Genomic DNA, 16962 nt, shown 5'->3' with positions numbered 1-16962 from the left:
ATGAAAGTTTTACATTGTTTTGTTTTTTTAATTCGAGTTTTAATCTAAAAATGTAGTGTTAAACATTTAATTTTGAAACCTGTTGAACATAGAATGTTAATATATCCCAACAATAACATTGGTGAAGGTGGATTCCATTAAGGTGTGGCTTTATTAAAAACTTAGAGCTAATAAACACAAAGTTTCGCCGACTTGTCACAGAATAAACAAATGTGAGACACTTTTATTGACCTTTGGCCGGTTTCACACTAAGAACATATTTTCTCCTAAATCAACTCTTTCTAACTGGCAGAACTGGTTTAATACCTGCTCTAAGTGTTTGTTTATAAACCTTCACTTACTTACCATCTGCATTTTTTTTTTGGTTAACTATTTCAAAGTGTACAAAATTTACTTTTAATATTGCAATTTTTTTTTTCTATTTAAGTCGAACTTGTTTACGACACTCTCATTTTTTTTAAATCTGCAACTGTTTTTTGGTTTGTAAATTGTTTTGAGTTTGATATTTTAAATATGTAATTACTCTTTTTCAAAGTAAGACTATTTTATACCAACTATTTTTGCTTTATTAAGGTTCTTTTAACCGGCGTTACAAGCAACAATTGTGAAATCCACGAAGGGACGTTACTACAAGCCGTTCGAACTTGCTACAATATTTACCTCGCATCGAAAAGCATTGTTAACCAGGTTTGTTGCAATTAACTGAGTGGTTAGTTATGGAGTTGTTTATTGCACATTTAAAGTGTTTAAGTAAGTGTGACATTGATGTAGCCGGAGGGCAAATTAAGTGACTGTGCTTGGATGCAAACAGCTAGGATTCTTAATACCTTGCTTTATTTTTTACTATCTTTTGGCATGGAACGTATAAACTCAGCACGCACTTTTATTTACGTTAATTAACAATCACACTTTTTATTTAGGTTAATTAACAATCACACTTTTTATTTACATTATTTAACAATCACACTTTTTATTTACATTATTTAACAAACACACTTTTTATTTACATTATTTAACAAACACACTTTTATTTACATTATTTAACAAACACACTTTTTATTTACATTATTTAACAATCACATTTTTTATTTACATTATTTAACAATCACACTTTATATGCACATCAATTTTTTTACAACATAACAGTAAGGTCCAGTTTTTAATTAGAATTGAATACAGTTATTATCGATAGTATTGTTTCATGCCATATTAATTGTTTAAAATAATTAATTTAAACTGCCAATATTCTTGTATAATATTCACCACGATTTTTTTTTAACACCTGACTTTTTTCACCAGACAACAGCTCGTGCAACCCTCACCCAGATGTTAAACGTCATCTTTTCACGAATGGAGGCGCAAGCTGTAAGTTTATTCTTAAGAAAGCAACGTCCTCGTAAATTATCTGAGTTGAAACACTTACAAGAATGTTTTAAATAAAGAATAAAAATGTTACCTACTTTGAAGTAATCCATGCATTTAGTAATCAGGACAAAAAAGTTAAAACTAGCAATAAGTAAAATCATCCAAAATTAAATGAAAGAGTGACTTTTTATTTATTTAACCATATTCTACAATAACATTTAGTATAAATTCATTTTTATTAATCACCTCTTTGCTTGCTTGGTGGCAAAAAAGATAATTTATCAAACTTATTGATTTTTACATTTGGCTGATCCTATTAGCTTGTTATCATTGTGGCCAATATTGATTTTCTAAACCACAGCATTTAGTGGTGGTTGTCCTTTATTTAAGGAGAGAATATAAATTTAAACTGTCAACTTTTTTAGGAATATGATGAATGTTTGGCGAAAAAACTCCACGAGGAACAACAAAAAGGCTCGCCTGTAAGTTTTTATTAAGTTTTTAGTTATTTTGATTTTACCGACATAAAAGCCACAAAGTCTTGAATTTGCATCAATTAAAAAGTCTATGAAAAGCTTAATACTTTTCCAAAAGTATTTAAATAGCCTTGTAATTATTTGCAGCTTAAGTAACATGTTTATAAAGTGTCATTAAAAAATAAGTAACAAAATATTTTGAATTGTGGTGATCATGGCAGTTATACTGTTTTGTTTTCAAATCATACTAAAATATGTTGAGCGATCGAAAATCTTTAAAAATTCTTTAAATTTAGTTGAATTTTTTTATGAAATTGTTTGGCAACCATGTATAGAACAAAGATTTTTTTTTACAGATTTGCGCTATACTTTTTTGCAATTTGGTGTCAGATTTTTAACCTATTTTGTAACAATAAATTGCAACCTAATTTAAAAATATATACACAAAGCTGGTTTATTTTTGTTGTTGTAATACTTTTCTTCTTTTAGGTGAAAATCCCCACCCATGAGCAGAATGGTGTAATTGATCAAGGTAAGCACTTTTATAAAAATATAGCAGGCATATGTTCTTATGTTTCATTTTAAGCTTACAGAATTATTATTGTTTAGTTTATGGAGTCTTATTTCTTCTATTTCTTCCAAAATAGAAGAAATAAGACTCCAGAATATTTCTTCCAAATATATAGCAAACTCATTTTGGTAGTAGCCTTTACAAAACGACCAATTGCATTTGCAAAGATGGAATATAATTTTAGATAAACTGTTACACCGTCTGATCTCTATCTTCATTAAAACGTTTATTGTTTGATCCATTTTCTCACACTTTTTTTATTTGCAGACGAGGTACCAGAAAGTGACCGACATCACGCTAAAATTGTCCCCGACTCAAACGGTGTCGATTCTCTTGTGGCATCACAAACATCAATTGAGAACACCGCCACTGAATCAGAGGATGGAAATTTCGGAAACTTTCAAGGTAACAAAATAAATTGATGGTACTTTTTTTATAAAATTGTTTTTTGTGAATCCTGGAAACTAGACACAGTTATCTAGGGTTCCTTATATATGCTTTAATATAGCCACAGTCAATTTTCCTTAATATTAATGTATAATTTCTGTGCTTGTTGCATTGCCGGAATACCATTTACCATAATGCTTCCTTGTACTGTAGTTAAGTTGTTCACCGGGCTTGTTCAAAATTGTTGTTAAGTAGTGAAGTCATCCGCTATTTTCCTCCCTCGTGCAAATTCCTGCAAAACTTAATTAAACTTGGTGTTTTTTCATCTTACAGACCAAGGCATATTACACCAGATAAGTTACCTAATCTTCTCATTGTGACAAACATAACATTTATAAAACAGTTAAAGTTTCAAATCTCTGTAGCCTGTAATTCGATTCCTAATGTAACGGCAAATTGCCATGTTCGTCCTAAGGCATTTATGATAATAAGTTACTCAATGCAAAGTTTCCTATAAAAATAATGCAAAAAACTATACTTTCATAAAGATCGTATCAAAACATCTCCAATAAGCTGATCTCCATTTACTTTTCCAATTTGACTTGACATTTATTTCTCGATTTACAACAGATCAGTGCATGGCGTGCCCAAAAAGAAAAAGTGTTATGAAATAATGAATTTTAAAACGAATTGGTTGTTACTAATGTCCCTGGTTTGTCTTATGGCTAATTGCAATTAATATTCTGCCCACAAAATAAACTAAATACTTTATGAATGCAGGAATTTTATTATCTTTTATTTACTCAAATGGCTTGCAAAATATGCTTAAGTGGTATAAGCTGCAAATTGTTACACTGAATATAGTTACACTTAGCTCATTTGTAGCATTTAAATGAATTTTAGTTCTTATTGTCGATTTATTTCATTTTAATTTGCCAGCATTTTTTTAACTATCAAAGAAAATGTTTGGTTTAATTTTCTCCATTAAATGCTTTTGATTGTACATTGATTGTTTTAGTCAATTAATGCGTGAAACTTCATCACTATGTTTCTCAGAAACTCTGTAACAAAACTAGTTTCTATTTCTTATCGGCCAATAAGGGTGTGACCCCAAAATCTGTTCGATGTAATATAGATCGACTAATAGCTATTGTGCGTTTAAAATGTGATTAATTAGTCATGGTGTGCACGTGTAGCATCGTCATGATTTAGTTTTAGCTGATCGTCATAGTAGTTTAATGATGTTAGATATTTAGGTTTATACAAAAGTTTTTATAAATATCACTAAAGTTAGCTAAGCATTGTTTTTTCTATACTATTCTTTGTAATAATAATTAAATTGTTAAAATTATTTTTGCATTTTTTTATTAACAGTCATATGCTTGGTAAATGAAAAAAAATGTGTGTTACAAGTAATTTTAATAACGATATTATAGCCGAAACCTCCAATACAACATTACCTTCTGTTCTCTGTTCATCACTTTTGCCCTTCGTTTCGCATTTGGGAGAAGTTTCTTAAGTTTATTTCACACTGAATTTTCTTAAATTGTTTTTCAAGTTCTAGCTGTTGAATTGTTAATTTAATTTTCTGTTGTAACTTATACCTGTGATTGCAACAATTTTGCTTCAAAAGTTCGTTTATACGACTTTTTTTTTTGTAGGTGTGAATGGATATGCCGAGTCATCTGATGACTCATCAAGTTTAGCAGTTGAGGAAGTTTTGATGGAAATAATTGATTTGGTCGTCGAGCAAAATGAAAGCCCACAACCTACAGTTGGTGAGACCTTGATGTTGATATTAACCTGCGTGTTGCATCAAGTGTTTCAAAATACTTCAAAACTTTCAAGTATCGCTCAGTTACTGATTGACTATAATTGAGCCTTCAACATTTATAAACCTTTTTTTTGCAGATGGTAATGTTCTTTCCAAATTTTTTAGTTCCAAAGATTTTAATTTTTATGAATATAGAAAAACCCTTTAATTTGTTTTTTCATTCTGTGGATATTTTTTAACACATTTTTTTTTTTCATTCAGGTGTTTGTAATAAGTCTTTTTTGTCTTTTTTTGATTTTTTAGCTAATGAATTCCCATCGCGAAATACTTCGATAAGCCCATTGGCAATTTCCGACTCTTCGAGGCCACCTGGTGATGAACTTTTACGGCGGAATATTAACTTTTCACACATCCTTCAAAAAGATGCATTCCTCGTCTTTAGGTGAGTGTTTGCTTTGAGGTTTATTTTTACTAAAAAAATATTGTTTTTTTTATCCTGTGCAAAATAATCAAAATACAACAAATTCCCACAAAAACACCATAATTTAACCAGTTATCTTAAAGTAACAACCTTTGCATGATCTATGGCCACCAAATTATCTCTAGTAACTAGTATTGATTATTGGAAGAAAATATTGATCCACAAAAATCAGTAAAGCCTAATTTAAGTGGGTTTAAAGTGAGTGGAACCTCCAAGAAAGTCAGTTAGTTGCAAGAAAATAGTAAAACTGAAATACTTTAAAGACTAGATATTAATTGCTAAGTAGGCTCTTGTTAACATAAAACAAATATCAACATAGACAACATAAATTTATGATCTCTCTGTAAAATTGAAATGTTTGTGGCATAACAATATTCTTAACATCGCAATTAATGGTTAAAATGTGCATACTACCTGTCCTTATTGTTGTATATCTGCCATTTACTTTTTACTAATATACAACAATTTGTGAACAAATTTGCCACTTTGTAAAAGTGAGTTAAGTTTACTGACTTAACTGTCATTTACTTTTTATAAATAAAGTTAGTAAACTTAACTCACATTAACAAAGTGGCAAATCTGTTAATAAATTGTTTAATGAGGTGCAATTTACCAAGTGGTTTACTAAATCTAGCTGCTTGTTTACCCAACCAAAGTAAACTGATTTTTGTTTATTTTCTGTTGCAGGAGTTTTTGCAAGCTGAGTATGAAGTTATTATCGGAAGGCCCACCAGACCCAAGGTTAGATGCAGATCAATTAGTTGTCGGGAAAAACACTAAACATATAATAAAGGGGAATCCTGGGTAACAATAGATTGTTTTTTGTAGTTTAGTTAACAATTACAAGTAAAGTTATTCTAAATTCGATGCTTGTTTTAATCATTTTTAAAACCGCTAGCCTTTTTTCCTTATTAAAACTAGTAGATTTTCATATCTTCATGGTAGTGCGAATAAAATATTTTGGTGGACAATTTTGTAAAATACTTATATGTATCTAATTATAAAACATAAAATCGTCTAAAATATTCGGTGGAAATAATGAATATTTCACGATAAACACATTTTACTGAAGTTCAAACAGTGAAATAATTTTATAATGAAGAAAAATAACACTAAAGTGACCGACATAGAAATACGTTAAAGTCTGAATCAGGATAATCTAGTAAGACTCAAACCATGTGTTTGTGTAAGCACTTTATGTTCCATTACTCCAGGTCTCACGAACTTCGCTCCAAGGTACTTTCCCTCCATCTACTATTGTCCATCTTGGAGACAGCTGGTCCAGTGTTTCGTAACAATGACATGTTTATCAACGCAATAAAGCAGGTGCATTGCAGTGAATAAAATGAACATAGTGGTTGGATATTTACTCAAATGTCAAATATGTTAAACAAAAGTTTCAATAACTTTGATAAACCTTTATTTCTTGCCCCAAATAGTGCTTTGAGGAAATATTTTACCAATTTATTGTCTAACATTATTCCATGTTTGCTGTTATTGTTTGTATATCTAGGATGTCAAGGTGTACCAATAAATTAGACAATTGATGGCAATATACTTGATTAATTTTTTAAGTTGGCTTATAGAATTTTGAAATGCTTGATGTTACAAAAACATTTTAAATCCATGTTTGTAAATGAAGGGTCAAATCTATAATGATTTATGTATTATCCTAGCAACTTAAAGTTTTAGTTTGATTTCTATATTTTGAAAATCATGAGTCTTTAAGTAGCAATGGGTTAGATATACTTTTTATAAAGGTTAGGCATCACCACTAACCCGTATGCTTTTTGCAGTACTTAACGTTTGCTTTTTTTCCACTTGCAGTACTTGTGCGTTGCTCTCAGCAAAAATGGGGTTTCTTCTGTACCTGAAGTATTTCATCTATCGCTGGAAATATTCGTAAAACTGCTGCAAAACTTTAAGACTCACCTGAAAATGCAAGTCCAGGTAAGAGACCGATTTTATCCTTTAGACATAACTGAGCCAATAAGGAGTTCATGTTCTCCAATATGAGTGATTTACAATGATATGCCCAAATAAATGTAGAATAAACCAAACTGATTTTACCTTATAAAAAGTAAAACTATATACTTTGCCTAAAAATGCAGTATAATCTCTAAAATGTGTCTAAAAACAAAAGTAAAACGTAGCAAAAATACCAAAAACATATTTCGAATTGTTGGAATTGAAAATATTGGATGCTTGACACATCCATCCAAACAGATGACTTGGTATCATCATAAATACTTTTAGTAAAGTTCATAAAATAGATTACCTAAACAAAACAACGCATAAAATACTAGAAAACGTCTTAATCTTTTTATTCATTTTTAGCTAAAAGGGGATTAAAGTTTTGTATATCCACTTTAATCCTCTTACCTTCATGTTTCCTCCAGGTCTTCTTCAAGGAGATCTTTCTGAACATTCTTGAGTCCTCATCTTCCTCCTTCAACCACAAGTGGATGGTGCTGGAGGCTCTGCTCAAGATCTGCTCGGATGCGCAGTCCATGGTCGACATCTACGTCAACTACGACTGCGACATCAACGCTGCCAACATCTTCCACCAACTCGTAACACTTCTATCCAAACTAGCACATGTCTCGCATTCCAACACTGGCCTTCAACCTGCGCAGGTAAAACTTGATCGGGGTTGTAACTTGAAGGCAATTTGCGTGTATGTAATTGCGTGTTGGTCGTGATTCTAGCTTATCTGTCCTTGTATAAACTGTTGCTACCAGGCGTAATATTAATCAAAACATCTTAAGTAAAGATTTTAGTTCTCCAGCGTTTCGGCGACCTTTGCAAGTCGCCTTCATGTTGTATATAGCTGTTTCATGTCCTAATATGTCGAAAGGATTTCAGATAAAATTTTCATTGTGTTTCATAAAATGCTCCATAATTTTTATTTCGCACTCACTTCTTTTAATATTGTAAAACAACTTATAAAAGACACGGGACTTGACATAATATTAATCAAACCACTCATGCTAATTGTATTTGTTCTTTAACGTTTGGTGACCTAACGAAGTCGCCTTCTAAAGGGTGAATGACACGGAACGCTCAAAGTGCAACTTATAGCAGAAAAAACTAAGTAAAATATTAAAGGAAAAACGTTTTTTGGTAATTAATGACTGCAACCTAAGCCGGTATCAGTAGCCCTTGAGATTAAAGGCTGCAATAATTCGTTATCGCAAATTATGTTTTGTTATATGTTTTTGGTTTAAAAACACTAGGGTTTGTTAACTTTTGGCTAATGGGTTTTTGTTCTTAGCAAGATGCTGCTGTGCCTGTTATAATTTTGCCATTAAAAATGACCTTTAATTATAGCAACCGACTGTTAATTAATCTAATATAAAATGAGACTGTTGTATATATTGCTGAGTTTTTATATCTTAGTATATGTTCAATGGATTTCAGATAAACATTTCGTATGTCATTAAATGCTTCATAATTTTTATTCCCCACTATTTTGTACAACCTTTTAGTTTTACGGCATGTACAATCAGCAGCATTGCCTTGATTCAGGATGTGCATAAATTAACATCTGACACGGGTCTTTAATTCTGAATACCTTGTTGACCCAGGATACATCTCGTGTTATTGCGCCCTATTCCTTTTAAGGTGATATAAGGCTAAGCTTGTATTAAAAAAATGTGCTCAGCAGTAACACTGCCCGTATAAAATCTCACGTTAATCTGCTGGAATCCCTATTCCTTTATTTAAGAGTAAGTGATATAAGGCTGGCCTTACTACAACGCTGTCTTCTTCTTGTTAAGGAGCAAGCGATTCGTAAGAAGAGTGTTGAGTGTCTTGTGATGATCCTTGGTGGGATGGTTCAGTGGACAAGCGAGCTCTACATCGACCCTCACTCCATGTCGAACCTTGGTGAGATACAGTACCTAGAACTAACTGTGTATAACATTTCACAATAAAATGTGACACCGGGTGCCTTTAAAAAGTCAAACCGGGGCGTCGCTTTACCAGCTCAAAGTCCGGCAAAGGACACAAAAATTTTATGTAACCTTTTTGTTCAACTAAAATAAGGGAAACAGCCGTTCACTCGATACGATTAACTCTCCCAAATATACTACGTAATTTGAAATATTCCACCTTAACAGTTTTCGGCCTTAGGTTTCAAAAATTGGTACTGCGCATGCGCACGTCGGTGGTCTTACTCGAGTCCAGACCCCGACTTCGAAGTTCTTGGTGAAAGTTATTAGTTTCTTTTTTGGTCCATTCCAGCTCAACTAGCTTCGGCCTTCTCGTATATAAACCTTTGCTAGATGAACTGACTTTTATTATTTCAGAAACACATACTTTTTGTAACTTTACTGTTATCATTTTCTACATAAAAATTGCAGATAACTTGCGACACACTTAACTGTAGTTGCTGTTACAGGAATTACCCTCTGCTATGATAAAAGAGAAACACTATACTTGTTAAATATGCTTAAAGACCAATGCATAAAAAAAATACTCAAAAATTTACCCTCTAAAAGTCTAAAATTTAGTCCAAAACAATATTAGCTCATTTAAACAAGGCCGGCAGCAACTTAAAATACCACATTTGTATGAAGCTACATTTATACTCTCCTCAAGAACCACATTTCATTGCATGAACCACCTCAGGTAAGGAACACCTTCCCGACGCATCCCACCCCGGTAACCTTTCGGTGACCTCTTCAACAATGGGCAGTAGTCACGCTTCACTGCACTCCGACTCATCCGATCACACGCTCAACAGCGCCACCACTGGCGCAGCGGATAACCCGGAAGCGTTGGAAGTTCTCAAACAACAGAAGGACATCCTAGAGCAGGGGATTGACATGTGAGGCAATTGTTGCGTAATGTTTAATGTGTAAATTGCAGGCAATGTGCCAAATGTTAGTACTGGTGCTAATGATGTCCGCTACTTGATTGTTTATTCCGATAACCGATATTTTGGACAAAATTTATCGCGGGTTAATAGCAAAATTAAATGAAACGCCATGAGGTCGTTTTTCCAAATTTTCTTTAGCATTATTACATTTAATAACCTCAATTTATTTTGTTATAAATTTATGTTTCAAGATAAAAACCGAAGTTTCCCGTAAAGTCGAAAGTTTTAGTTAGAAATGTTCCCTTTGTTTTATGCTGAATAGTGAATATGCTCGTTCTTTCAATATTTTCTACTTTGTTCAACTTAATATTAACCCACCAGGTTCAACCGCAAGCCCACCAAGGGCATATTGTTCCTCCAAGCGCAAGGAATGATCGGCTCGAGTGCTTCCGACATCGCAGAGTTCCTCATGTCAGAAAACCGACTCTCACCTTCAGAGGTTGGGGATTACCTCGGGGAACACGAAAAGTAAGTTAATACGAATTACACAGGATTTATATGTAAATAAAACCAAGTAACATGAGACCGAAATCAGTAAATGATAAGCATTGAAATAATATTGTAAGTTGGTTTATAATTAGCGATGAAATTCAAATTGCAATTAACGTTTGTTGTCCGCTTTGAAAATATTTTAAATTCTCTAATAAATCAACTGGCACAAATTGAGAAACCAAAAAACGTTGTTTTAGATCAGCGCGGTCCAACTTCTTCTCATCACAAGCCAAAAAACAATTTTGTTTTTATCTTGCGGGCCAATGTTTTTAAATAGCGGTTATTAGGCTTAAATTATATTTATACTTAGCCTATGGTATATATACTCTATGAAATGTACACCTACGTTCAGCTACGGTAGGTATGAAATAATTTCAGTACCAATAATTTAAATAATTTCAGCACTAATAATGCCACATAATTTATTCATCAATGGGACGTGTGAGGTCGATATTCTATTTTTGAACAAAGTGGTATTGTTATCACAAAGGATCATTCACAATTGTTTTTGTCAATTACAATAACAAAGAAAAATCAAAGCTGACTGTCAGTTCGCTGGCCAAAAAAGCGGAACTCGCGGACCAACTTTGGCCCGCGGGCCTGCAGTTGGACCACAATGTTTTAGATGATTTGGCAGATATGTTTCATTCATAGATCCAAAAGATTATGTTAAGTCAATTCAAAATCATTTTAACACTTAATTTTTTTAAATTATGTGGTAAATACTGGGGAGATCATTTTAGGCCTACCTTGTTTTTTAAAATGTATTTCGTTTATTAAGTTTAAGGCCTAACTTCCAAAGTTACACAGAAAATTAAAAAAAAACTTGTGGAAATAACTACAGCAACTGGTTATGATTCTAAAACAATCAGATGAATAAATTTTATTTAGTGGAAAACAAAATAATTATTAATTTGTCACCACAAGGTTGAACAAGGAGGTGATGTACGCTTACGTTGACATGCTTGACTTTTCGTCGAACGACTTCGTGTCGGCTCTCCGCATCTTCCTCGAAGGATTCCGACTCCCCGGTGAAGCGCAGAAGATCGATCGGATGATGGAGAAGTTCGCGAGTCGATATTGCGATTGTAACCCAAGGTGCGTTAAATTGGGCCAAACAAGGTCTCAGCTTATCACCAATACTTTATTATAGTGGGAATAAAGCTTTGTTAGACTTTGCCAACAAAACGCGGAATCTTCAATATTTTAATGTTTTTGAATATAGATAAAATCGTGTCAGCTCTGTTTAATTGTGTGTCTGGTAAGATAAGTCAAACTTTATGGTGACAGACAATAATCAATTAGTTACACCATTTTTGTAGACATTTTGCATTTTATTTTTTTTAAATAAAGCAGCCAGTTTTTCTAATCGCGAAAAGGACCGTACCAGGTTATCAGCTCTGTTTTTTTTATTATTCTATATTGTGCTTAAAAATTTTTAAACCAGTTCTATAAAAAGTTGTAACGAGTACAGTTCGTTTAAACCAAATCTAAAGTAATTTGTCTTTTTTCAACAAATAAGACTAAAACTTGAGCCAGGGACGAGCCACGTCAGATTTCGCATTCAAATGAACACCGATCTTTTACTGATATATGTTCTTATTGCAGTGGCACAATATTCGCTTCAGCTGATGCTGCTTATGTCCTTGCTTACTCGATCATAATGCTCACCACCGACCTCCACAGCACGCAGGTAGACTACAATAAGCTCAAAACATCGATAAATTGTGAATTGTGCCGCTAACCTTATGTTTAACCTGGTTACAAATTAAAGTACGCTGTTATTTTAATCGTGAGGGCCTTTATAATAAAATTGAAATGGAAAACATATTTAATTTATTCATATTTTGGGTAAAATTCGAACTGGACAGTAATTCAAAAGTCGCTTTAGTAGAATCTTTAAAAAAATTAATTCGAGATTTCTGATGACGTTTATCTCAACATATTTTTCCGGTGTCCATGAAACTTGCACGTTTAAGTAACAAAGTAAGACGGGATCTTCCGGTTAACAATAATATTAAAAGGTAATCATATGTCTTCCCAACTGCCCGGATCTATTCTTAGTAGCCTTTGGATTGTGACTTTCCAGGTGAAGCGTAAGATCTCCAAGGAGGACTACATCCGAATGAACCGAGGCATCAACGACAGCAAGGATCTTCCCAGGGAATACCTGGAAAACATATATGAGCAGATCAAGAAGAGAGAGATCACCATCAAACCAACCAGGAGTGGAGCAAAGACGAGCAATATTAAAGGTTCGTTCATATATCTAACATATGCCTACACTTTGTACAGTGGTGCCTGAAGCAACAGTTCAAGGTTTGACATCAAACACAGGCCGCAGAGTTGTTACTTACGAACAATGCAACAACAGATGTACTTTTAAGGATGTACGTTGTTTTTTATTTCCATGTATATTACCGATATTTTCGGACAAAAGCGCCGCGATCTGATTCCAATTTACGTCATTACTATGATCATCGCTCAAACAAGCAATATTGATCGAAGTTATACCAGGTAGCGAAATATGCTTCAGCGATAGAAGTTTAGTTCCTCCAGCTTTAACCTACTGCTTTTGATAAACTACTGAATTGAAACTTATTAACTCGTATTTTAAAAACTTGGTGTTTAGGCAAAAACACATGTTGTGTAACTATATTTAGCATTGATTGCCGTCCGCTCCAGTATTATAGAGAGCTTGAGATTAGCTTTTCTGTGGACTTTGTTTGTCTTCAGTTGTTCAACATTTGCATTGAACAAAAATTACCAACAAACTGTAAGTCACAACGCTAATCAACTAACGCATAAAGCCTAGTCAACAGCTCCTCTATTGTTTGTTCCCATTGTTTGTATTGATTGTTACGTGTAGTAATCTTCATTGTTACGTGTGGTGCTTCCCCAGGTACGTCGTCAGCAGCGCAGCGCATGCGAGATATGCAGGAGATGGCGACCACAGCGAAAGCTTTGATGGAAGCGGCAAGTCACGTGGAAGCTGAGTTCATTTGCACGACGCACTACGAGCACGTCAGGCCTATGTTCAAGGTAAACTATTGAATAAACTATTGTAACGCAAAAACCTCATTTGTAAAATTGGTGGGAGCTCTTGCTTGGGCAGAAATGTTAGTTAAACAATTTTTACTATAAATAATTCGGCAAATACTGTTCACAGCCCGCTATTGTTTATGATTAACCTCAATTCTTGATGATTGTTCAAGTATAATACCCAATGTTTAAATGTCCGTAACATATAAATATGCTGTTGCTACCAGGCATATACATTGAAAATAAGTTCTTCCGTTACTTATTTGTTTACCCGACGTTTCGGTTAAATATGCAGGTTGCAAGATTTCTCCACTAGGGAATGCAACAAAGCCACGCAGAGCAAACGCATATTGCATATTTTAAATTGATATTAACCTGTGAATGCCTACAAACTTACACTGTTGTTTAGTTGTGCTGGAGGTCGATCATGGTCGCGTTCTCGGTGGCTCTACAGGACTTTGAGGACCAACAAGTAACAACACTATGTTTGAACGGGATGTCCTATGCTGTCAGGGTGGCATGCATATTCGGGCTATCGGTGGGTTAATATGACTTTCAGTGTTTGCTTATTTTTCTTAATACCAGTTATTAAAATTGAATTGATAGTTAAATACGTTTTTAATAGCCCAAATTTGTAATCCTTTGAAAATCTGTTTTAATAAAAATTCTACTCTGGAAGTACTCTCCGAAAATAATCTATGTTTCTGAAATAGTTTTTTGTGATATTTTACAGTTTGAAAAGTTTAGATTTCCTTGATAATTGACTATTTTTGTAAAGCCTAAAGCACGTCTCTTCACTATTGGCCATTACTTTAGGGTAAGATTTAAGTTTAAAATCTGTAAAAGGTTCTGGCCATGGACACTGGCTAAACGCTAACGAAGATCTAATAAAAAAATATAGTCTTTACCAAAGTCCTTTTCACACTTCTACAGCTGATGCCTCATCCTCGTTTTAATACACTCAAGTTATTTACCTTAAAAAGCCTTCCGGAACGACCTGGTGTGTTATACCCATTAACTGAGAACGCTCTAAGAATAATTAACCTTTAATAACAAACCAATAGCGCCAAATGTTCAATCCTATACAATCTGAAATACCTCTAGACACCCTTGGCCATTATAAACTGCACACCTGTTAGGAACCATTCAATTCTACTTTAGTTGTTCGCATAAACTCACATTATGTTACTTGCAGCTTGAGCGCGACACTTTCATCCAAGCATTATCCCGCTTCTCGCTTCTACAAGCCACGGCTGGCATCAGGGAACTCAAGTGGAAGAACATTGAGTCGATTAAAACCCTCATCTCGATCGCACACACCGATGGAAATTACCTGCAGGAATCCTGGCATGAGGTTAGTAACGTTAAGAAAAACTTTCACGTACACTTGTTGTTACTTTTTCAGGCGCTGATGAACTAAGTTTACTATTCGTTTACTGGTGAATACAAATTGTTAGATTTTTAATGATTGGGTTTGTGATATCAACATATAAAATTACACTCTTTTTATAATCTCTATTGCCTTAGGCTTCTGGTATTAACTTAAAGAGGTTTAGAGCTTCAGGTAAAAAATTAAACAAAGGTTATGTAAAAGTTTATAGCAATATTTAAAAATAACTAATTGTATTCAGCCTGGGCTGCCGTTTCTAATGACCAAAAGTGGCAAAATATATTTATATTTTATAAGATTCTAGTTTTTACTTATTGGTAAACTTCCTGATAGAAGTCTGTTATGGGGGGATTAAGTACAATTAACCAACATATATTTTCTGCATCATTCGCGGATGTTGCGTGTTGTTTCAATTTGTTTTTTGGTTTATTTCAGTAAATTTAATTTAAATTTAAAAAAAATCAGCAAGGATGCCGCAATATATTTGCCTGTGGGGTAATGAGGCAAAATATCTGGAACCGCTGTTGTATATGGCAGGATGTTAATTGAAAGCCCCTACATATTGTGCCCTTTAACACCCTATAACTTCCTTATTGTTGCCAAAAACTCAGTTGAATTTATTAAATTTACCCTGGCAAATGTTGTATATGACAAAATGCTAATTGCAACATTCACACGTAACTACTAGTTACCCTGTAACAATTGACATCGTTGTTGTTCAGATCCTGAAGTGCATCTCGCACCTTGAACTTCTCCAGCTGATCGGGTCAGGGGTCAAAGATCAAGCCACGGTGGCAATGAAGCGGAACGCCGTCATCGACAACAACCCGAGTGAGTGGCGTTTGCTTGGGAGAAGCTGTTGTCAGCACAATCTTTCAACTGCCTCCTCTTTAAAAACGAGATTGACCAGATCCAGTCCGCAGAGTTAATTCTAGCGAAACATTTCCTTGGTGAAGATAAAGTACAGCTAAAATTTGTCATATGGAATTCTAAACTAAATTTTGAATAAATATTAAACAGTGCAACAATTTATTATGCGACATAATTTATTACATTTCTTCGCTTAATGATAAAATCAAGTGAATAAAGTTGGACATAGAATTTTATATCTGGCCCGCTATCGCTATTTCTTTTGACCGTGATGAAAAAGGTGACCACTGGTTCAACCGATTAAGCCAGCGATAGAAACATTCGCATATATCCACTGTAGTGTTGTTGTTTGCTTGTTTCAGTCCTCACCAAGACGTTCGGTATGGAGCAGAAGAAGCTTGCCACCATCCAGGAATCTATGGGAGAGACGAGCTCACAGAGTATTGTGGTGGCCGTGGATCGCATATTCACCGGGTCGACACGATTAGACGGGGACGCTATCGGTAATAACTGTATATTGATAAATATTAGCCTGGTTAAGCTGTAGCTATGAGCTCCTAAAAGAGAGCTTGCTAGAATTTGAACCTGTATGATTTTTTGCAGATTTTGTTAGCTGGTGACTTCTAAACTGGCTTATTTTGATAAAAATGTAAAATTAGTTTTGACGACAGTTGATTTTTTTTAGTATGATTAGAAAAAGAAACTTACCATCACGTTGTTGCATTTACTTTTATTTTATTAAATTATGCAATTTTAGGAAAAATATATAAAAGGGCTTCTAAAATGTCGTTGATTGACGTATTTTCTAAAATTTCGCCTGGCAACACGCTAATTTATATATTTATAACTACAAGGTTTAAAAATAAGAAAATTACATACATACATATTCGAGTGCGCGTTACATATACATCACAATACAATGCACGCGTCACCATACATTGCACTGGCATGTATACAAGTCTGTAAAGTAGTGAGAGATGTTCTTCTCCTTCCACGGCCGCCAGCTCAGCTCGCAGACGCGCTGTTGCAGAGATTATTAACTTGATCGCGACTTGCGCTCTCTGCTTGATCTTCGGGCTACGGTTTTCAGGTGCTCAGCCCACAAGCACCGCGCGTAAAGTGCTCAGCCGGGAGTTGACCCCGGATCTAAGGATTGCTGGTCAGTGGCGCTAACCACTTCGCCATCGCGCTTCGCAATAAGAAAATTGTAAATTTGCTTTAAAAATGAGACA

General features: G+C 34.1%; 1 protein-coding gene across 1 annotated transcript in view; it reads left to right on the top strand.

Annotated features, from left to right (window-relative positions):
* LOC146157683 (brefeldin A-inhibited guanine nucleotide-exchange protein 2-like) overlaps positions 1-16962 on the top strand; it is a 32390-nt gene that overhangs the window by 4092 nt on the left and 11336 nt on the right. The window contains exons 6-27 of the mRNA XM_083387441.1: positions 574-687; positions 1300-1365; positions 1791-1847; positions 2331-2373; positions 2680-2817; positions 4461-4577; positions 4877-5015; positions 5742-5795; positions 6269-6380; positions 6882-7004; positions 7454-7690; positions 8834-8942; positions 9687-9885; positions 10258-10404; positions 11356-11526; positions 12037-12121; positions 12518-12683; positions 13331-13470; positions 13880-14008; positions 14666-14824; positions 15583-15691; positions 16093-16233. Coding sequence (XP_083243567.1) covers positions 574-687; positions 1300-1365; positions 1791-1847; positions 2331-2373; positions 2680-2817; positions 4461-4577; positions 4877-5015; positions 5742-5795; positions 6269-6380; positions 6882-7004; positions 7454-7690; positions 8834-8942; positions 9687-9885; positions 10258-10404; positions 11356-11526; positions 12037-12121; positions 12518-12683; positions 13331-13470; positions 13880-14008; positions 14666-14824; positions 15583-15691; positions 16093-16233 — 2755 coding nt within the window. The remainder of the gene's footprint in view (positions 1-573; positions 688-1299; positions 1366-1790; positions 1848-2330; positions 2374-2679; positions 2818-4460; positions 4578-4876; positions 5016-5741; positions 5796-6268; positions 6381-6881; positions 7005-7453; positions 7691-8833; positions 8943-9686; positions 9886-10257; positions 10405-11355; positions 11527-12036; positions 12122-12517; positions 12684-13330; positions 13471-13879; positions 14009-14665; positions 14825-15582; positions 15692-16092; positions 16234-16962) is intronic.

The sequence above is a fragment of the Ascidiella aspersa genome, chromosome 4 (genome assembly GCF_963924565.1).
Source record: "Ascidiella aspersa chromosome 4, kaAscAspe10.2, whole genome shotgun sequence".
NCBI lineage: Eukaryota > Metazoa > Chordata > Ascidiacea > Phlebobranchia > Ascidiidae > Ascidiella > Ascidiella aspersa.
Note: the sequence above shows the minus strand (reverse complement) of the source record. Positions and strands in the feature narration are given on the sequence as shown.